We start from the raw sequence: 22658 nt of genomic DNA on the forward strand, positions 1-22658 counted from the left end.
ATAGTTGAGATTCTGAAAAGGGAATCTCAAATGTCTTATCTTCTTTGGTCCTATGAAGTTTTTGGGCTGGCGACGGGTTCAAACAGCAGGCTTCCAGCGGAGCCTTTCCACTTGCCTCTCTCAGCTCCATTGCAAAGTGAGCAGGACAGGATGCTATTCAAACTTGGGAACCCTCCTCCCATCCCTGAGCTGCCACTCAAAAGCTTTCCAGCCCTGGATGCTGGTTGTGTGCTGTTGCTGTGGCAACGCGAGGCAGGCTGCAAGGGGGGGGGGGGCGCGGTGGAGAGGGAGAGGGAAAGAGCAGAGGCAGTGACGCCAGAGCTTCGGTTGCCTTGTGGTGCTTATTTTCCTTTTCAAGATTTTCAGCCCTTTTCCCTATTTTGGCAGCGAAAGGCAGAATGCAGCTGCGTCAGCTCCTCTCCCCCTCCCGGCACGCAAGCTCTCCACCAGATTTAAAGGCGCAGAGCCCAGCAGCCAGCGACCTTCTGATCCAGGCCCCAGGACTGGACACACACACACACACACACACACACACACACACGCTTCTCTTTCAAATGCCTCTCAACCCACCTGGCTGCCCAGCCATCAGACATGAACGCAACACATCATTGCTCTCTGGGGTGCTCTCTGAAAGTGGTCCTCTCTCCATGCGCCTGGCCCATCATCTGATGACTGCAGCATCAAGTAATGAATGGGCACGTTGTTCTATGTATGGATGAGGCACCCACTGATCCAGGCGACGACGTCAAATATAACATTTCTCTGTGGAGTCAGACAGTGGTCCACACACTCAAGAGCCAGTCATCAAGGGTTGACTAACAGAATGGTCAACTTGGGATCTTAACAGGAGAGAGGGAGAGAGGGAGAGTTGCATACAGAAAGAAGCTTTTGTGTTTGAGTTGATGGGGAGGTGGGCAAATTATTGTGTGTGTGTGCATGATGCACACTGGGTGAGACAGAGGTACAGATTTCTGGGAGAGGGGCCACATTTCAACTGCTTCGGATGCAAACAGTCTTGGATTCAGCCCATGCCACCTCTAGTTATGACGGATCAGGCAGCAGATCAAGGGTGCCAACTTGAATTAAATATGGGAAGGGAGGGAGGGCAGGGAAGCCCCACCCTACGTAATTGATTAACAAAAAGCTGATGCAGGTGCACCCCCTGGGCCGGTTGTAAGTGCGAAGGCAGGGGCTGTCGGTGGTTGCTCCATTCACCCCAATGGACTGTACTCCACTGGCTAAAACAGAATGTTTATCTCACCCATACGGGGTTGGAGGGCTAAATTTGGCTTGGTGGAGACTCATGGTGTTCAGGCTTTGCTGAATTTTTCATTTCGTCTTTTTGTGTCTTTTATCACCTTCCCTTTTATTGCCTAATCCTCCACCTGTGTTCCTCTTCCCTTTTGATTCCCATCCATCTCTTGCTTGCTTCTCATTTGCCATAAGTTGAGGGCATGAAATGGGCAGTAGAGATCTTGGAATATACTAGACATTTGTTTTATTTTTAATGATATTTTTGTTTTAGTTGGACATTCTCAGAATTGATAGAAAACAATATCACATTTCTTAGCAGAACGAAACCATTAACCACGTCTTCGAGGAGAGAGAGAAAAAGCTATTAGCTCGCTCAGAGGCTTAGTAAGGGCAGCAGGCCAGGTGGAATGGGTTTGTTGCAGCTTCTTATCAGTCCTTGCTTGCAGTCTTTCACAGTAAAGCTCCAACCAGCCAATTAGGGATGCTGGGAAAGAGAAAATCGAAGAGGTGGCATTGGACAGCAGGCAGCACCTTCTGAACAGGAGCAGTCTATCTGAGCAGTGAGAACTTGGAACCATTCGAAGAGGTCAGAAATTTTTCTAAATTTGTTCCAGTGCCGTTGGATAGCTGCGGTTTTAGGAACCTTCCCCTGATGGGGAAGCAACAATTATTGTTGGTTTTGCAGTGATATAAGCTATTCCACTCCCAGCCCCAGAACTCAAAATAGAGATATACTCACTTTGCAATGAAACCAGGTTGGAGCAGTCTGTAGTGCAGGGTTGCAGAACCCTTTTAGGACCTGAGGGACACATACCCTTCTTGGCAACCTTCTGGGGGCTGGCTGGGGGCCAATGGTGAGGTCAGATGCAGAAGTAGGAGGAGTAATGGGTATGAATTTTACGTTTGTGCAGTAGGCTACTTTCACTCACATACCTGTCTCTATCCTCCATCCAGGCAGCTAAGAGGCATAATTATTGCATGGCATAATTATTGCATTTTATGTAAGCCAAGTAGAAGTACTGACGATTAAGTAGTATACAAATTGTGTAAAATAAATAAAAATAAAACGATTGGAGTTCAAGGACACATTCCATCCAGGCAAAAATACTTGGTGTGCAAAGCAGGGGCATTGAGTGTGAGATAGCATAAAGCAGTATATCCGTCCTGAGATTTTAAATTTAAAAAAGAAGACTACAAGGGAATAATCTTTTTGACCACCTGCTCTGCATAACAGCTGTGTTATGTACTGTATTCCCTGTTAGTGGAAGACTTGCACAGTGAGGAGAAGACTGAGCTGAAAGCTGAGCTTTATTTCCAAAATGCTAGATTTTAAATATCTGAAATTATTATTATTAGTAGTAGTAGTATTTGTTGTTGTTGTCAATGTTGGGATCCATTTATTTATTTTATCTGAACAGGTTCGTTCTGAATGGACTCATTCTGCTGAATGCATAGACTTAATGATTTAATAGTTTATCTTCCTATTTGTTTTTCGTGCTAAGAGTGTGAGCATGCTGTACCGTAAAAGCACATTTCTGCCCACAAATAATTCTGGGTACTGTAGTTTGTGAGGGGTTGTTTGTGACGGGTAAACTACAGTACCCAGAATTCTTTGAGGGAAATAATGTGCTTCGAATGTGTTTTAAAGGGGTAGGGGGTACATAGCCTAAATCCAGCGGCTTTAGATATCATTTACAAAGGAGGAAAAAAGGCAGGATATAAGTCTCTTGAATAACATTTATTCAGGTTTCAAGCCCAAACTCAAACTTCAGTGGAGGCTATTCATACATTCAGCTGCTAGTTGAGTAATCAAAGCTACAGAGCAACAAACTCCCTTGAAAGATGGAGAACTCTCCTTCATAGGAGTGCTCTATAAGTAAGGTAAGATGTGGGAACCAGCCTGAATAAAGAACTGTGGTGGTACTGAAAAAATGGCACCCACTTAATGACCACCATCTCTACTGTTAGAGGCAAGAAGTGTGACAGTCATTCCCTTTCCCAAGATACTCCATTGCATATCCTCTCTTCTTGCTGGTTTTATGTTTTCCTCTCTCTTAGAAGTCAGTTAGTTGAGCATGCTCAGCTGTTTAGGTTCGCCTTCCCTTTTAGATGAGAAAAAGACCTAAAGTCCACAGGCTATAGGACATGTCACAAGACAATGCTGGGCTGTGGCCACCTTCCCTCCAACTTCTGTGAGTGGTGGAGCTCCCAAGAAGGGGACCTTGTTTATCTCAGCACCCAACAGGGTCTGTAGGGAAGGAGGCCGTCTTTCTGATATTTGGACCCGAAGTCATTTAGGCCTTCAAATACTAGCACAAGCACCTTACGTAAGTCAAACCTGCCAGCAAACTGGCAACCCATCTGAACAGTGATGTGACAGGTAGCAGCTGCAACATGCGACGTTCCTCCCTGAGTTGGAAGATGCAGCACCTGTTGGATTTCGGCCTGTCCCGTGCTGATGTTGAAAGCTACCACAGCCCAGCTGGGGGGGGGGGAGTCGGTCTCTGTGCAAAATTCTACATCAGTTGAGAGGAGCCGTGTATTTTCAGCACCGGTGGGCACAAATTTTCCCCTCACAGGGAACATACACAGGCCTTGTTGACAGGAACACTGTGAACCCTGGACTCTTTTGGGAGGGGGAGGGCTGAACCCCCCCTCTCCAGGTTTGCTTCCCCCACCCCATCAGATACACATACTTCTTTCTATAAAAAGCTGCTTCTCCCTCCCTCCCTCTCTTGTGAAGCTCCTTGTCCTTTTTGGTGAAGCCGTGGGTGGGTCACCATGGCAACGGCTGAGATATTTTCGATGAAGACGGGGGATCAAGCTCCAATACGCTCCTCACACTCTTTCTGGCCCCCACCTTGCAAAAGGAGATGGGGGGGGGGGAGAAGGCAATGAAGTGAGTAGGTGGGATGAAATATAAATAGATTTCAGAACCACAGCAAAGTACAAGGGGGCATGACAGGGGGGTCTACACAAAAATGGGAACATTTTTGGGCCTTTTCCTGTGGACCATAGGGTTGGTGGGTTATTCCTGTATTTCATCTGACTCAGCTCGTAAGTGCATTTTGATGGTAGGCCGGATTGTGATGATCAGATCTGCATCTTGGGAAATCCAGCCAGATTATTATTATCTTTCATGTGCGAAAGCTCGGCATTGGATCATGGGAAAGAACAGGATTGAACTAAGCATGTGCAGAGTGCCATGCCACCCCCACCGGTCTCTTCTGAGCAACACTGCCTGGTTTCTACATAGCTGGTATTAGGGAAACAACAGCAACACCTTGCAGGGATTTGAGCCCAAATCATATTGGAAATTAGGCAGTTACGAGGCCTAACAGAAGAACTGTCCTGATTTCTGGAAGAGGGTTGGATTGGATAGCCTTACAGTTTCTCCCAATATCAGACACAGATTTCATATGTGGGTCACCAGGCCAGCGGTAGTGAGGGGCAAAGACAGTTCGGCAAAAGGACCCCATGACGATAGCCATTTGCACATCCGGACATACGAGTGGCCCAAATATAGGCCCAGATAATTGGTTTCTCTCTCCTCTGCTTCTCTCTCCAAATGTTGTATGCAATCTCCCTGTTGAAAACATGATTGAAAAACACATATTTTTTTCTAGATGGCTTCCATCCCTCCACTTTACATTATATTTTTTTTGTCCTGGCTAGGTGGAAGAATATAAATAGCTTGTTCTCCTGGGTTATTAAAAGCAACAGATTAAAGGCCGTACAGTGAGGGGGCTATTTTATGTAACAAGGTGTCAACCCCTGGAATGTTCCTCTTCCTCCTCTATTCCTCTTTGCCCATCACTGAATTTATTATTTCCTTTTCTCCCTGCCCCGCAGCCCGTTTCCTAGATTAAATTAATACACATTGCAGCAGCCAATTCCCTCAGTGCTGGCACAGCGGCGATGATGCTTTGCCAGAATGGATCAGAAGGGCTGTTGCCTCTTCGGTAATAATAATGAAATTAAAATAGGCAGTGAGGAGCACCGTCAAACACATTGGTCCAACAACAGCGAACAATTCAGCAACTGGGATGTACAATATAGGATGGAAGCCATGCCTCTTGCCCCCCCCCCCACTTTCCCCTGTGCTCCTCCCCAAACAAAGAGGAAATATATCTCAACAAACAAATAAACTGAGAGGACACTTTGCTCAGGTGTCTCTCAAACCTTGAAGCAGCTGTGTAAAATTTGAGATGTGGCAGGATCTGTGCCCCCCCCCCCCCCGCTTCCAATCACTGTGCAGCAAGGAGGCTGATAACTTAGACACAAATATATTTTCAGTGTTGGGTTCCCATTGCTAAGGGCTGGTCGAGGGTAAAAGATCAGCGTGATGTGCTCAATCTTGAGTGGGGACTCCTCCCTGGCAGCAGGGAAAGGGGGACCCAGGTCTTTGCATCTGGTCCTGGGGGCTTTTGCTAGGCCACACCGCTCACCTGGCCCTATGTTGCACCCCAAATGTTTGTGCCTGGCTGGCCGGGATGTTCTGAGAACACCTCTTGCTTGTGGGGATGGAGAACAGGGAGGGGCGTGTGAGTGGTGTAGAGAAGCCTGCTTTTATATAAAGGTAATATTAGGGACGCGGGTGGCGCTGTGGGTAAAAGCCTCAGCGCCTAGGGCTTGCCGATCGAAAGGTCGGCGGTTCGAATCCCCGCGGCGGGGTGTGCTCCCGTTGCTCGGTCCCAGCGCCTGCCAACCTAGCAGTTCGAAAGCACTCCCGGGTGCAAGTAGATAAATAGGGACCGCTTACTAGCGGGAAGGTAAACGGCGTTTCCGTGTGCTGCGCTGGCTCGCCAGAGCAGCGATGTCACGCTGGCCACGTGACCCAGAAGTGTCTCCGGACAGCGCTGGCCCCCGGCCTCTTAAGTGAGATGGGCGCACAACCCCAGAGTCTGACAAGACTGGCCCGAAAGGGCAGGGGCACCTTTACCTTTTTAATATTAGCATTCCTGGCTCTGCCCGCCACTGGCATGTAGGCTTCATAAAGTTGCCCAGTCTGGAAAAAGTTCCCTACTCCTGTGCAAAAATCTTCTCCAGTGTTGGACACAGCAGAATGACCACAGTGTAAATGTGGTGCGTGGTGCCAGTTCCATCTTTTTCAGGGCCCTGGAATGAGATGCTTGCCTCTTCTACCTCCTCTCTGCTGTTGCTGCCTGTTCACTGTCCCATTTCTCTGGGGCCCAATCCACCCCACTTCCCAGGGAGAGAGGGGGGTGGGATGGACAGGGGATGCAGGGGTTACTCCTCCTTAGTTTGCTAACTTGAGAGGGCCAAGTACCAGGGCAAAGGGCCCATTATTGGGATATGGGCGCTAGCAGACGCCCGGTGTTGTCAACCCTTGGTGCCAGCCTTGCCGATGCTCCCCTCGCTCTCTCCAGACTCCTACAGACAGGCTGCCAGAAAAAAGCTCAATAACTTTGTCCGGATTTTCACTTTGGGGGATACGGCAACCCTAGCTTATTCATCCTGGTTTCTTTTTCACAGAGGTTAGATGATGCCTGCTCTTTAGTGAGCATTCGTCCTGATTTATTGACGGGGCACTTATGCAACAATGAGCAACCGCCCTGCATTTGCTTGCATGGTAGTTACACATCTTCCTCTTCACTTTTTATCCATCCACATTTTGCAGTGCATTTCTCTGCCACTTTCCTAACTGCAAAAAGTCTGAGTTGTTGTTGTTTAAAGTAAATTTATTAGGGAGAGAAACAGAGTGCATTAAAGGTAAAGGGACCCCTGACCGTTAGGTCCAGTCGTGGCCGACTCTGGGGTTGCGGCGCTCATCTCGCTTTATTGGCCGAGGGAGCCGGCGTACAGCTTCTGGGTCATGTGGCCAGCATGACTAAGCCACTTCTGGCAAACCAGAGCAGTGCACGGAAACGCTGTTTACCTTCCCGCTGGAGTGGTACCTATTTATCTACCAGCACTTTGATGTGCTTTCAAACTGCTAGGTGGGCAGGGACCGAGCAACAGGAGCTCACTCCGTTGCAGGGATTCGAACCGCCGACCTTCTGATCGGCAAGCCCTAGGCTCTGTGGTTTAGAGAAACAGAGTGCATAAATCCACTTTAAATTTACAGTGTGCACTTGATTCCTGCAAAATGTCGACAGTCTGGAGGCAACCCCCCCCCCCCAAGGTATTGTCCTATTCAAGTTAACATGCCTGCAGGATTCACACACACACACCTTGAATTTTGTATATATTCAAGCCAGCAAAACCACTCAAGGAGGGTGCAAAGTAAGGGGTGTTGAGGGGTGCAGCCTGGGGAGGGAACATGTGGCTGAGCAGATGTAGCCTGTGCAAAGTTTTGAGAGAGAGGTCTAGAGGGCTGCATTTGGCCCTCAGGCTTCGGGGGGGCACCAAATTTTAACACCAAATTCACACTCATGATATGTATTCACTCAATCTCTTTTCTTTATCAAAATTCCCCGGGACTGTTATTTTTTCTTTCAATGTGGTGCTTCTCACCACATATGCAGGAAGTGATTCCACCCTGCTCCCACCCTGCGGTGATGGGTGGATGTAGGTCTGTGGCTGCAAAGGCCCTTGTTGCACTCAAACACCTTCACTCTGTGCCTAACCTTTTGGGGGCTCAAGGGTTGCACGGACCTAGAGGCAGCCCCCTAGCGGCTGCGTGTCAAAATGGGTGTGGCCAAAGAGGGGAGAAATGAAAAAGTATCTCTTTTCTGTACTATACTCAGTTGTATTATTAACCCTTTTAATGATTCACCAAGAAACTTGATTATTTATTCCTCACTTTGTAACTGGTGCAATTCACTAAGCAGCAATAAGAACACATTTGCACAACCCTTTCCTGCATAACTAAGTTCAATTCCCTTCCATGCTTATAAATCAATTTCTATCCCCCATTTCCCCTCATAATTAATTTCACTGCCTTCCCACTTTTTCCTCTTCCCATCCCCTTTCTGTTAATTAATATTGCCTTCCATTCCCACACATAAGGAAGGCACACAAACACACATACACACACTCAGCAGAGAGATTTCTTTTCTTATTCCCCATTGTGCTACGGTAGGAGGCAATTCATTTGCTGTTACTATTAAAGAAGCCCTGGTGCTCTCCAGTAATTTGTCAGCGAAATATTCAGCTGCAGCTTTGGGCGCAAGGATGCATGGTTCGAACTCTTGGCCTGGGAATCTCTCCTCCTCCTCCTCCTCCTGCCTCCTTTCACAGTGTTTGCTTTTGAATTTATTTTAAGTTTTGAACACTCTCCTTGGCTATGCAAGGAGGGGAGCACCACCACATTTAAAAAAAAACAAAAACCCATTAAGTAATAGCTAATGAGAATGCATGGCTATGTCTCTAGCCTTGATTTTACATAGAATCATAGAATTGTGCAGTTGTACAGACCCCAAAGGTTCTCTGATCCAACCCCATGCAATGCAGAAATCGCAGCGAAACAATCCCTGACAGGTGGTCATTCATCCTCATCTTAAAAACCTCCACTGGAGGATCTGGCAGAGGATTAGATAATATGACCCTATGGGCCTCCTCTGTCACCGCCTGTGCAATGACTAGCACCAGAATGTGGCGTATCAACAATGGCTCAGTCGCCACCACTGGAGAAAGGAAAGGCCTCTTCTCCTGGACTCCTAGCAGACTCGCTCTGCCCCTCTCCCCGGGAGAGGAGAACCCCCATGGATTACCTCTCAGACCATTCCAATGGGAGCAGGGCACAAACATTGGCAGGGAAATTATGAGTGGAAACTGCAGTCTTTAGTTCATTGCTGAAGCACCTGCTTTCAATGCAGACGGTCCTCGTCTCCTGTTTTTAAAGATGGTCAGGGAATGGTTGGTGGGGAAGACTTTCTCTTCCTAAGAACCTGAACAGCCGCTGCCAGTCAGAGTAGAAAATACCAAACTGGATCAGACCTTCATCCAGGATGTTGAGGACTAGAAACTTACTTCTTCTTCTTTTGCTTAGGGCAAAGACCATAGCACAGCATACACACAGAGGGGCCCAGGATCGATCCTTGGCATTTCCAGGTAGTGTTGGGAGCGCCTGCTGCCCGAATCCCCCAGGTCCACTGCCAGCCAGTGTCGGCAATACTAAGCTAGATAGACCAATAGCAAGACTTGGCATAAGGCAACACTTTGGGGTTGCATTACAATCCTATGCACGTGGTGGTGGGGGGCAGTGTTCAGTGCTGGTACAGCATCCCTGGCACTCCTACAGCCAACAGCTTGCACAACTGGGACAACTGCACAACCGAAAATGGGAAACACTGGCCTGCGAGCGCTCCAGTTGGAGAACAGCCTTTACCAAAGGTGTCATGGGCTTTGAAGACACTCGAACTCAGGACGCAAGGGAGAAACATGCTAAGACAAAGGCACGCTTGGCAAATCCACACCGTGATCAACTCCCGCCTGGAAACCAGTGTCCCCACTGTAGAAGGATGTGTGGATCCAGAATTGGCCTCCACAGTCACTTACGGACTGACTGTTAAAACCATGTTTATGGAAGACAATCTTACTCGGCTACAAGTGATCACAGAAGAAAGAAGAAGAAAAGGATATATGTGCAGCCTGTCAAAGCATGATTTGGCCCTATAGCTCAGTTGGTTAGAGCATGGTGCCGATAATGCCAAGGTTGCAGTTGCAATCCCCTATGGGGCAGCTTAACATTCCCGCATCGCAAAGGGGTTGGAGTAGATGATCCTCAGTGTCCCTTCTGACTCTATGATTCTGTGATGTGCAGGCTGCCTTTTACATACATGCTCAGCACCTCTCCCCCCCCCCCCCGCCCCCTGCTTTATAGGTGGCAGGGTATATGAATGCCTCTGTGCCATTTCTGTTACAAACAGCTCTCTGAGCCAAAAGATATTTATATCATCCCTTATTGGGGTAAAAGTACAGCTTGGATGCCTCCGCCCCCGCTTTTGCTCTCTCTCTCTCTCCTTCCTCCCTCTCCCCCCACTGCAGTCTTCGCAATGATGAGCGACGCTGTTGGCCGCCCCCACACGCTGCAGCAGAGGGACTGTGCATTACAGGCTCTGAATTGCAAAGCAAAGGAGCGCCAGCGTGTGTGCGCACTCCAGGCTGGCTATATTTAGCCGCTGGGTTGCTGTTTTTAGCTTCTTGATTCAGAACTCAAATTAGCAGCAAAGAGGTGAAGGGTGGGAGGGGCGAGGCCCAGGAAGGTTCTTAAGAGACCTGAGCAGGGGTGCTCGGGAGGTATGTGGGGTGGGGGGAAAGAATGAGGAGGGGAGGCTTTGGCAAGCAATGGGGTGGTGAGTGGCTCTGCAGTCATCGGTAAGACCGGCCCCCCCACCTCAAATCCTCACCATAACCCCTCTCCCCTTTCCCTCCCCAACCCCACAGAGTGGATGCTAGCAGGGCAGTGAGTCACTGTCACAATGCTATGTGATTCACTTAGATTTAGGCTAAGCTGTTAGCAAATCGGACTGCTTGTCTGCCACCCTTTTAGGCAGACTCTCCGCCGCCTTGCTGGGACTTCCCCCTTTCCTTTCCCCCTCCCCCGCCGCGCGCGCACACCCCCACCCGGAACTGGGGTTGGGGACAAAGAAAAACAGCCCTGCCACCGGGCATAACTTCACCCAGCATTTGTGCTCAAGCCGAGTCCTGGTTATATATGAGCACCATCCCCCCCCCCCAAAAAAATACGTCTTTGGGGCTTTGTAGCATTAAAACATAGGAAGTGGCCTAATATAAAGTCGGAGCTAGTGGTGGACTGGTTGGGAGGAAGGGAGCCCGTCAGTAGGTGGCGCTAGAGCCAATGAGAGGCTTTGTCCCTATCCTCCTCCCTGCTGATTTCAGAATAGGGGAAATTGAGACCCAGGAGGAGGAAGCTGGCAGGCAGGCAGGACCATTCCCTGGGCTGGTTGCAAGTAAGAAGGCAAGCCAGGGTGAGAGTGGGCAGCTGTCTGGGTTGCTGGAGCATTTGCCACCAGGCAGCAGACCCTTGGGTCTATCTAACTCAGTATTCTCTACTTGTAGAATCATAGAACTGTAGGACTGGAAGGGACCCCACGGGCCATCTAATCCAACCTTCTGCAGTGCAGGAATCTCAGCCAAAGCATCCATGACAAATGGCCATCCAACCTCTGCTTTAAAACCGCCGATTGAAGGAGAGTCCGCCGGCTTCCGAGGGAGTCCGTTCCCACTGTCAAACATCTCTTACCGTTACAATATTCCTAAGGTTACAGGCATGGCCAAACTTGGCCCTCCAGATGTTTTGGGACTACAACTCCCATCATCCCTAGCTAACAGGACCAGTGGTCAGGGATGATGGGAATTGTAATCCCAAAACATCTGGAGGGCCAAGTTTGGCCATGCCTTTAGGCAGAATTTCCTTTCTTGCGATTTGGATCCGTTGCTTCATGTCCTTCCCTCCGGAGCAGCGGAAAAGAAGATGGGCAGCCTCTCCCAAGAGTTTCAGGCCGAGTCTTTGTTTCCCAGTCCTCCCTGGAGATAGGAGGGGTTGAACCCGGGACCTTTTTTGCATGCAGTGAGGGGGCTCCTCCTCGCCTGACCCAGTTCGTATGTGCAGCCCAGGGTAGGGCTTCTGGGTCAAAGGCTTGGAGAGGCTTGAACCACAGCACCCAAGTTTAGTCCCTGGCATCTCCCTGCAGGTCTTTGAAAGGATCCTGCTTGACAGACGCTGCCAGTCAGTGCAGTCAATATTGAGCCCACTGGAGAAGGTCAGGAAAAAAAGATGAAAGAAGTTTCAGGGTGACAGAAATAGGATGATGCTGTCCTGTGGAAAGTGAGTGAACAAATAATACCCATTCTGCCTTAAATGTCTAGAGTGAATTCCTCCTAAGTGTGATGTAAAGGTAAAGGTACCCCTGCCTGTATGGGCCAGTCTTGACAGACTCTGGGGTTGTGCACCCATCTCACTCAAGAGGCCGGGGGCCAGCGCTGTCCGCAGACACTTCCGGGCCACGTGGCCAGCGTGACAAGCTGTATCTGGCGAGCCAGCGCAGCACACGGAACGCCGTTTACCTTCCCGCTGGTAAGCGATCCCTATTTATCTACTTGCACCCGGGGGTGCTTTCAAACTGCTAGGTTGGCAGGCGCTGGGACCGAGCAGCGGGAGCGCACCCTGCCGCGGGGATTCGAACCGCCGACCTTTCGATCGACAAGCCCTAGGCGCTGAGGCTTTTACCCACAGCGCCACCCACGTCCCTATAAGTGTGATGTACCATGCAGCAAAGACCCCCAACTTCTCTGATGGGGTTTGAATTGGTGGTAACTAGCCAGGAAAGAGATTTTGGAGTCATGATGGACTGGACATATTGAACATTGACCCAGCGTGCACGGATTTGATAGGAATAGGATAAAATAGACACCTGCCAGTATTGCAATGGCATTATAGAAATATATGGTATGATCCTATTTAGGACAGATTGCAGGGGAATAAAAATAAAAAGTATTTGTGGGGCTCATTCTTGGAAGTCTCAAGGTGCAAGTTAAATCTCAGGGCCATCAGCTGCTGTGGTACACCTGCTAAGTCAGTGGCTCCGTCTGAATGCATAAGTGTGTTAGCTGAGATCAACCTGATAGGTGACTATTGCGCCTATAACTTGCACCTACAGCCCAGTTACATAAAAAAAATATGCGGGTAATTATTGCAAATATGACTTGCACATGCAGCTTAAGCAGATATATAGGTACAGAAATGACTTTTGCACCATGTGAAAGATGAAAGATCACTTAAAATGTGGAAATGATCAGATAGGGAAACATTGGGGAAAAGGAAAAAAAAATCTGTCTGAATGCAGCCAGAATATGCACCATACATCCGTTCAAAGCACATCCCTCACATCCCTGAATCCTGAGGACTGTCGTTTATCCCCCACAGAGCTACAATTCCCAGCACTCTTAACAAAGTACAGTTCTCATAATTATTTTGTGGGGAATGTGCTTTAAATGTGTGCAGGCGCAGCCTTAGATTCCTCGTGGGTTAAGCACCCAGGAGGCTCAGTTGCTCCTGCAGGAGTAGATGCCTTTCCATCGCAGACAGCCGCTGCTTCCTCTCATCCAGGGCTCTGACACCCTTGCCTGCATCCACAGACTCTCTCTCTGCTCTCCCAAGTCCTTCCCACTCAAGCTCAGGGCTGCGTCAGGAGGGGATCCCAGCCGTAGAGCTGTGGAAAGGACCCATCTTGAGGAAACAGGATGCTGGCAGAAAAACCCCCACAGTGAAAAGCCGGGGACTCCCAGGGCCTATTTATAACACTATGCATCTAAAAGAACGTTGAAAGAACACAGTGGATTCATACCCTATATCCTTTCCTCCTTTCCATTTTTTAAAAGCTTTCCCCTTCCCTTGTTTCCCCCCTCCTCTTTCTCTCCTTTCTCGCTTTCTCTTTCATTCTTGACTTTCCCCCTTTGAATCCAGGGCTGCGGCAATGGAAGAAACAAGACCCTTTGGGGTGTTAATGCTGTGAGCCCCTCAATCAGGTTGTATATATGTGTAAAGAAAACCATATATCATAAAGACACCACAGTCTCCACTATCCCTCATTCCAAAGTAAACATGAACCCTGGGTAAGCATCTGCAACCCCTGGAATTTCGCACCACTTGGGCATTGGGGTGGCATGCAACAATACTAATGGCAAACTCCTTCTCCAGGCGTGGGTCTCAAGCAGGCTTGGGAGAACACCAAAGTTTGCAGAAGGACAACCCCCTCTCCTTGAGATGGGGGACCCCCTTCTAAGGGGACGACTCAAAAGCCCAGTGAGAGGGCTGAGTCCTCTTACTGGGCACAGAATGGTGGTTGAGGGAGTGGGTAGAGGATGGGGAATTGGGGGAAGGGATGGAATGGAGTAACCTGGAGGAGGCATGGCTGGCTGAAACCCCAAACAATAGCACTTCACGTGGCCACATTTTGTTGCTGGTCCCCATTGTTGTACCTGCTTAGACATTTGTCCACCTGACATTGCCCTATTGGTTTGGAAGCAAAATGAGGCCAACCCCAAAACAAGGCAGCTGTTTACTTTCTGGGTATATACATTAGCAAATTAAAGGAAGAATGAAGAGTCCCCCCCCCCAACAGCCTAGTAAAGCCTAAGTGTGCTTTATTCATGATTCTCACGGGATATACTTTACTGGGCCACTGCCCTAAAGCCACTGGTTATCATCCCACTTGTTGATACTTAGCCCTTAAGGCTCTTGGAGAGATCCAGGCTGCCATGGAGATGAAGTCACCTCATACAGCAGGGGAGGGGAACCTTAGGCCCAGAGGTGGGGGTGCTGAATGTGACCCTCCAGTCCTCTCTGTCTGGCCATCAGGGTTTTCCCTGGGTCACAGTCCTTCCCCAGGTCACATGACTCACTGATCAAGCTCCACACACCCTTTGTGAGTTTTGGCCTGGCTGTAATGTGTTCTTAAATTTGCACTGATTCCTCTTGCCTGCCTGGATGGATGGATGGAGTGTCAAATGGAGTATGTGCGTGCGTGTGTGTTTGTGTAGAGAGAAGGTAGTCTACTGTGCCCTGGTAGAGTTCATGTTTGCTGCTCTGCCATATTTTGCCTCTGGTGCTTCCCATTGGCATATGGCCACACAAAAGGAATTGGGCTGGAAAAGGTTCCCCAGCCCTGCCATACAGATTTCAAGGGATCCAGCATTTTTCCACCCAGGGCTGCTAACCCGAGCCAACAGCTCCTGTTTTGCAGCCAAAAAATGTCAAGCGAGCGGAGTTTCCTAAGTTATCCGCAAGTGACCGTGGCTCTCTAAGGAACCCTGCCCTCCAGACAGCTCTGCAGTTGAGAAGTAATGCCCCTTGTCACTCCTGGGAAATGATCTACTGGTAAGTGATCACTACTGTGATCACTTATCCTGGGAAGGGAAGGAGCCAGTGGGTCTTTGATCTTGCTGATACTTATGAAATTTCTTTCAGGTCATTTCAGCCTCTGATTAAACATGCACCCTCCACCTCCACCCTTCCAGACACACTATACATTGAACATGTAAAAATCCAACAGAGTTTGAAAGAACTTTTCAGGAGTTGTTGTCTCTGGTTAACTGGATTGCATAAACAGGCTGTCTGCATTGCAGAAAGCTATCATTGCATAATAGTGAAAATCCTGTTTCCTGGAGCCACCATGACTGAGCCTGTTTCAGTTGTGCTTTCCTCTCTCTTTTTTAAACAAAAAGCACGGAATCGAAGAAGATTTAAACAAAACACACAAACACAGGGACCCCTTCGAGACGCGGCCCCAATGGGTTTTCTTCCTGAAGCAGAGGACCCAGCCCCAAGGAAGGACAGCTTGCAAGCGCTATCCCTGAGCAGAACAGGTGAAAAAGCATCCAGGCTAGAAAGAGTTACTCTCCGCCCACCATATCAGCTTCTTTTCCTTATATGGAGTGAGAGATTATGCAAAAGAAAGGTACCTAATTTAGGTTACCTCTTGGGGTGGGGGAGGAAAAGAAAGAAAGAAAAAGAACCACCCCAAAATGGGAGACAGAGAGCTGTCACTTTTCAGTCCGTTGCTCAGGCAACCATGAAGCAAAAAAAGGCACCACTCTCTTTTCTTTCTCGAAGTCTATTTTTGGCCTTCATATAAGAAGGTGTTATTTAAGACCTGACTTATTTATTTGTTGAGGAAGTTTTTTATAACAAAAAAAAAGATAAGGAAAAGAAACTCACCCACGAGTGATTGCTGTATGGGAGAGAAGCCAGAATTCCTGGAGAGAAATCCTATATAAAGGTGTGCTTAGCACAAGGTTTCTTTACTAAAAAGAAAATGGGAAAGAAAACCAAAACGAAACAGTGAGAATTATGTTAGGCAAAGAAAAAAAAAAGTCAGGGGGAGCAAGAAAAGAAAAGAAAAACAGCTTGAAATGATTCCCCCACAGATCAATGTTTGTATTATTATTGTCATTATAATTAGTAAAAGACCACATAAGGTACATTTTCTTAAAGACACTAAAACGAAATGCACACTCAGAGAAATAAGCGTGCGTGCACACACACACACACATACACACACACACACAGAGAGATGAAAGACAATCAGGCTGAGAGCCCAACCCAAACACACCTTTTTGAACTTGCTTTTCATGCAATTCAGGTCTAAGCCCACGATTTTGACCTGACTTTTTCTCCCTGGTTTTCTGTTTTAGATCAGCAGTGAAGAGATTGGAAAGGTACATTGAGGGGTTTTTTGTGCATGTGTGAAAAGGGAAAGGTGGAAGAAAGGATGAACAAATCAATGAATGAGTGAGTGGGGAAAGAATACATAGCAAATGGTTTTGAGAAAGGAAACCCAGAAAGAAACACAAAGGGAAGGAAAAAATATGGAAGGGAAGTTTCGAAAGCCAGAATAAAATGAAAGCCTGTGAAAGAGTTGAGACAGCAAGTCCTTTTCGTGAGAAGGGAAGAAAGAAAAGCGAGACTCCAGCGCCAGAGTGAATATCTAAGTCTGAGCTGGAGGGAAGGGAGGAACAGAGGAGAGAAGGCGTTGGGCTCAGACGCTGCCGAGGTGTGATTCCAACAGAAACGTCTCTGCTTCATCTCCTAATTCGGTGCAGCGTTTCTTTGGCTGCCTCCCCCACTCCCCCCCTTCCTCACCGCGTCATTCAGGAGCCAGTGACGTAGGGTTCCCCCAAGCCCAAGAAAGGGAGGGGGAGGACTCTGCAGCCGTGTCCCTCCATTGATCTGAACAAATCTTCCCGCCCCACTTTCCTTAGCATGCCAGTGCCCACACTCCCGACAGCCTATAAAAGATGAGAGGCAGGCAGTGGTTCTCAAACAGATCCACAGGCAGACACCGGAGAGACAGAGAGAGAGAGAGACCAGAGAAGAGGAGGAGAGGAGACGGAGGAGCGCTAGCCGCAAGGATCTTCGGCAGCCGAGATGTATCGGTCCACGAAGGGAGCCTCCAAGGCGCGGCGGGACCAGATCAATGCGGAGATCAGGAACCTGAAAGACCTGTTGCCCATCGCGGAAGGGGATAAGCTGCGGCTATCGTACCTCCACATCATGTCCTTGGCGTGCATCTACACGAGGAAGTCCATCTTCTTCTCCAAAGGTAACTAACTGCCTGACAGATTCAGAAAGATCCCGAGGTTCGGGGGGAATCCAGGAAGCGCAAAGATGCGGGGTGGGTGCGGGGACACCTGAAGTTGGGTCTTGGGTCCAGCGTCTTTCCTTCGTCCCCCTTCGGGATGGTAGGACTCAACAGGTCCCTCTCCGTGGTGCTGAAGCACTAATGTCTCTTATGAGAAGAGATACGGGGGAGCTGCTATCCGTGGTCCTGAAACAGCCGGGGCGAGCTTTGCGGAGGCAGGGCAGCAACAGTTGCTGTCCCCGGTGCTGAAATCCTAGCCTCAGCCGCAGCTAAAAATCTGATGCAAAGAGCTAAAAGGGTTGTCGCTGTTGTTTAAATAAAAATTATGTGTGTGCTTACCAAAATAACCGATTTTCCCTTCTCTTCTTCCTCAACAGGAACAACTCTAGAAGGCTTGGAGAGCTTGCTTTCTTCCCAGGACTTGGAAGATTTTATGCAGACGCTTCCAGGCTTCCTTCTGGCATTCACTGGAGAAGGCAAACTCATCTATGTGTCGGAGAATGTTGCTGAACATCTGGGGCACTCTATGGTATGTATCTGACCAGCTTGTGGGTGGAAAGGGAAATGCCTTTGCTGTAAAATGAGGAGATTGAATAATCCTTGGAATAGGTACTTAGTTAAGCAACAATCATTTAGTTACATAAATTCCTTTTAATTCCTTCAGGTCTTGGTAGCCCTAAAATTACTCTTATGCCCTTTTTAGTATAAACTGATAATTTCTAGCCTTCATAATTATTCCCCGATGTGATGGTATCACTTATTTATCTGACCATGAATATCTGTTGGACACTGGGAACTTTGTGGTGCTAGCAGCATTTTATAGTGCTTAATATGAAACCGGATATCTAAACCTCATCTGATTCTCTATCCTGCAGGTGGATTTGGTTGCCCAAGGAGACAGCATCTATGACATCATTGATCCAGCAGATCACTTTGTGATGAGGAACCAGCTGGCATTGACCTCTCCAATAGATACAAGTAGGTATCCCTTTGTGAAACTGTGCTCAGTGACATGTGAGGAGGAGGAGGAAATGTAGCTGTGCAATGACTCTAAAGTAGAGAGACGGCAGATTAAAAGTTGGCCTGCAAGTCCTAGAATAGATGATGCCCAGCAGGACTTAATTCAAGCAAGAAACCTTCTTTTCATAATATTCACTTAGCCCTAGAGCACGTGAAAGAATAGCAGAAGTGAGAGTGCCTTTGAGCATATAGTAGCTGAGCAAGCACCTGCACTTTGGGTCTTAGAGGAGGGATAGGGAACCTGTAAGCCCCACCCCCAAATGCTGCTGGACTCAAACTCCCATAAGCCTCAAGAAGCATGGCCAATGGTGAGAATGATGGGAGTTGTAGTTCATCAAGAACTGGAGGGCTACAGGTTGCCCATCCCTGGCTCAGGGCTTGATCCAGAAATGTTCAGACCCCATTGCTTCCCCCCAAAAGTTCAATATTGAAGCCTAGAAATGCAATGCCATGTAGAAATGACAATAACTTGCCTGGACCTCAGAGCCAATGAGAGTAGAACTGTCTCATGTTTTAGGCTTGAGAGTGGCTTAACAGTGTGACTATGCCAACTGGGGGATATTTCTGTGGCTCCTCTAACTCATCAATGCTCTTTTCTTTACTTTTTACAAAAACTCCAGGCCGACTTTTCCGCTGCCATTTCAACACATCCAAGACAATCCGGCGGCAAAGTTCTGGGAACAAGCTGGTCCTTATCCGAGGGAGGTTCCACCAGCCCCCACCTGGCTCTTACTGGTCCACTAATCCTGTATTCACTGCTTTCTGCACTCCTCTGGACCCCAAGCCCAGAATCAGCCAGAATTCTTTCTTCTTGACTTATTTTGAGAGTCGCCACACAAAAGACTTGGCCATTGTGGACATCTCTGAAAGGTGAGCACGTGTTCTAGGAATAGGGAATCTTGGGACCTTGGAGGGAATTGGAAAAGTTTGAGGAAGGGCCTTTAATTGACTAGTGAGAGCCACAATGTTGACAATGGGAGCTGCCTGTCTAGCAAGGGGTGGTGGTGAATTGTTTTAGTTGAGCAATATAAACCATTACAATCCAAAGTGCTCATCTCTCTCTTCCCAACTTTGCTGTTTTCTAGTGTGATCTTCCATTTGGGCTTTGAGAAAAGTGAGCTGTTTTGCAAGTCATGGTATAGCCTGATTCATCCAGAAGATCTCAGCCATGCGTCAACCCAGCATTACAGGCTGTGTAAGTATCTTGTCCCTTCTATTCCCCAAGTTTCCCACGACATTTGCTGATTTGCAGAGCTGTTTCCTTGGATGGGACCATTGATCTAATCTTTTCTGATGTGCTCCTTTTCCCCAGTGGGTGACACAAGTGAAACTCAAGCTGAAATGGTCGTTCGGCTCCAAACCAAAGATGGCAAGGATTGGATATGGACCTATTCACTGCTCCATATGGAGAATGCTGATGTTCCTATCACTTCCCACAACTATATAATCAGGTAAATACCAAGAGACTTGTCTCCGGCTGTAGGTGGGTGGCTCTGAGACCTACCTTGCTTCGTAATCAATTTAGTAGTGGGTAGAAATGTTGAGACTTCCCTTCCATCACTTCTTGCCTTCTGTAGGCCACAAGCAGGAGTGTTCATGTGCCATCTAAGGGGCAACTTTTGGTCCTCGAGGAAGCACAGGCGGGAAGGGGGATGTGCCTAGGATTGTTAAAAGACTTTACTAAGCCCAGCAAGTTGGGAATAAGAAAGGCCACAACAGTGCAAGGTGTATTCAGCACTGCCACTGCTTCTCTGATGGACGGTGCCTCATGGTCGATCTGTTTGTGTCCCTTAATGGCACCCAATGAATTTGCCTTTATATTTTTTTTAAAGGCCATCTATTTAAATGACTGGCCCTACATTACTCAGCACCATTAATTTTAATAGGTAGGCTCTGAGTATGGCGAACATTGGGTACAAGCCATGGAAGTTGCTTCTGGGTGAATAGTAACAAAAATAAGCCACAGGAGTAGAATAAATAAAATGTGCTCAGGATCAAGCAGCAAAACAGGATCAGAAGGAATTGGTGGCTGGGAATAAGGCCTTTGTTTTTAAAAGGTTATTGTCACTTGTACGTTAGGAATTCATTGGGTTTCAGAAGCAGAAAAGCAAGAAAGAAAAGAGAGACAGGGGTGAATGTGTCAAGTGCAGTTATTTGCAGTTATCTCTGCTTTGTTGAAGCTGGGGTCCCCTTGGGTGCTCATCTCACTTCCCCTTCCTTTGCTTTACACAGTGATTCTGAAGCCTGGTCTCTCAAGCAGCAGCTCTCAGCAGAAGAAACCCAGGTGGCCTATGTCCTCGGAAGTGCACCAGCTTTCCTGGAAGGCCTCCTCTCTCCGGGGCAACTTTCCAGCCCTGACCAAGTCTTCACACCTGTAGCTGGCACCCCGACCAGCACCATTGTTGCGCCGTCATTTGACTTCGGCACCACTGGTGGAGCAGAATGCCCCTCTGCCTTCACAGAGACCAGCGCATCCAGTCTGCCCCAGGAGGTGGCGGAGCCTAGAAATATCTCCTCCGTGGAGGAGCCCACCCCAGGCTCCAGCCTCAGCCTACTCGACAAAGGCCCAGCATTCAGCTACGTGGTCTTCCCGACAGACTACGAACAGACCTTAAGACGAGACAACCTTAGCGGCTCCTCCTCCAAAGACTTTGCCTGCACCCCTCCATATACCCCACACCAGGGCTGTGCCTTTCTCTTTGGAGCCCAGGAGACTTACGCTCCAAGCGCCATCCCTACTGCCTTGCCTCCTGTGACCACTACCCCGCCCGCTGCCGCTCCTGCCACTACTGTTCCTACCACCACCACCTCTGAGCTGTTCTACACCCAGGACCAATGCAGTGCTCTCTATGAGAAGCTACCACCTACCCCGGACAGCCCTGGTAATGGGGACTGTACCGTCATGACCTTGCCTGAGATCAGAGGTCCCCTCTATATCGATGTGCCCATGGTGCCCGAGGGGATCCTGACTCCAGAGGCCTCGCCCATCAAACAGACATTCTTCAGATATTCTGAAAAAGAGAAGGGTGAGATTGAATTGCTAGCAAAGCAGATCAGCAGCCTGGCTGAGGCTTTCAGCTCTGTTGCTCCCAGAGACCTCGTCAAGAGCAGCCATGCCACCCTCGGCGATTCTGCACTGGGCGCCGGCCCCGAACTGTGCCTGGACTTCCAGCCTTCCAAGAACTGGAGGAGCATTGACTTCTCCTTGTTGGCCTGCCCAGAGGAAGACCTCTTAGAAGAGGATGCTCTCGAGACCCTTCTCCAAGACCTGTCCACCTCTCTGTTTGAGAAAGGTGGGGCGGGTGTGAGGTGCCCTCACCACCAGTTCTGCGGTGGGAATGTCAGTAGTCCAATCGGCTTGGACACCGAAGATAGTAACCAAGGGGCCTTGGCTGCCTCTCCCAGCATGGACCTACCTCCAGAAGAGCGATGCTTTTTGGAAGAACTGGCCTCCTATGAAACAGCCTTTGAGACACGTGCCTCAAACTCTCCCTGTGATGGGTTAGATGAGTTGTATCAACTCCAGAGCCACATGCAAGAAGGCTTCCATGAAGGTAAGACTGGGGATCAGGCTTGGGAGGGGGCAACTGTGTAGCTTAGGGAAAGGCTGCAGTTCACTGGCAGAGCACCTTCTTTGCATGCAAAAGGGGTCTCTTCTGGTAGAGTTTGGAAAGACTCCCATCTGAAACCCTGGAGACCTGCTGCTAATCAGTTTCCAGGGTTTCCCAAACTTGGGTCTCCAGCTGTTTTTGGACTACAACAGCCACCATCCCTAGCTAGCAGCACCAGTGGTCAGGGATGATGGAGGCTGTAATCCAAAAATAGCTGGAGATTGAAGTTTGGGGAAACCTGGTTTAGATGATAGGCCAATGGTTTGACTATGTCAAAGGCCTCTTCCTGTAGTCCTAAGATTGTGGCAAAAGTCAAATAAAGTAAAGCCACAACTGAGCAATAATTGCCGGGCAGGGAGTCAGCACTGTCAATACTCTGGTTCTTCTGTGACCACGTTACACAATTTTATTTTGGTGCAAAATCCCATCCCCTGAGAATATTTTGAAAACAGGTTTCTAGCCCCTGGGCTTTTCAAATAGGATTCTGAAAGTATGTCAGGATAGTCTTGAGGGAGGTCTTCCTGTCCACTAACCAACCACCTCTTTCCTTTGTTCCCTTCTCCCACAGATGGAAGCGAAAGTGACCCTTCGTTTTGAAATAAGTCTGTGACTTACTTCTCCGAGTATGGCATATTGTCATATCCCAAGGACCTTCTTCTGACGAAACCCGTAATGATGAAGCAAGAGGATGTATTCAACCCAG

General features: G+C 48.5%; 1 protein-coding gene and 1 long non-coding RNA gene across 2 annotated transcripts; one reads left to right on the forward strand and one right to left on the reverse strand.

Moving 5' to 3' along the window:
* Window positions 1–1576: 1576 nt before the first annotated feature.
* LOC114587113 (uncharacterized) lies at window positions 1577–16790 on the reverse strand. Its single transcript, XR_003704220.2, has 3 exons — window positions 16296–16790; window positions 15902–15987; window positions 1577–1738 (listed from the first exon to the last, which is right to left on the reverse strand). It is a non-coding gene; the product is annotated as an uncharacterized LOC114587113 (long non-coding RNA).
* Window positions 16791–16946: 156 nt separating this feature from the next.
* On the forward strand, window positions 16947–22658 carry NPAS4 (neuronal PAS domain protein 4). The gene is made up of 8 exons (XM_028711162.2): window positions 16947–17285; window positions 17702–17853; window positions 18200–18302; window positions 18965–19214; window positions 19430–19539; window positions 19657–19795; window positions 20577–21898; window positions 22524–22658. Exons 1-8 carry the CDS (start codon window positions 17111–17113, stop codon window positions 22550–22552), a joined length of 2280 nt encoding a protein of 759 aa, XP_028566995.2. The 5' UTR covers window positions 16947–17110; the 3' UTR covers window positions 22553–22658.

This window comes from Podarcis muralis, chromosome 16, assembly GCF_964188315.1.
Source record: "Podarcis muralis chromosome 16, rPodMur119.hap1.1, whole genome shotgun sequence".
Classification (NCBI taxonomy): Eukaryota; Metazoa; Chordata; class Lepidosauria; order Squamata; family Lacertidae; genus Podarcis; species Podarcis muralis.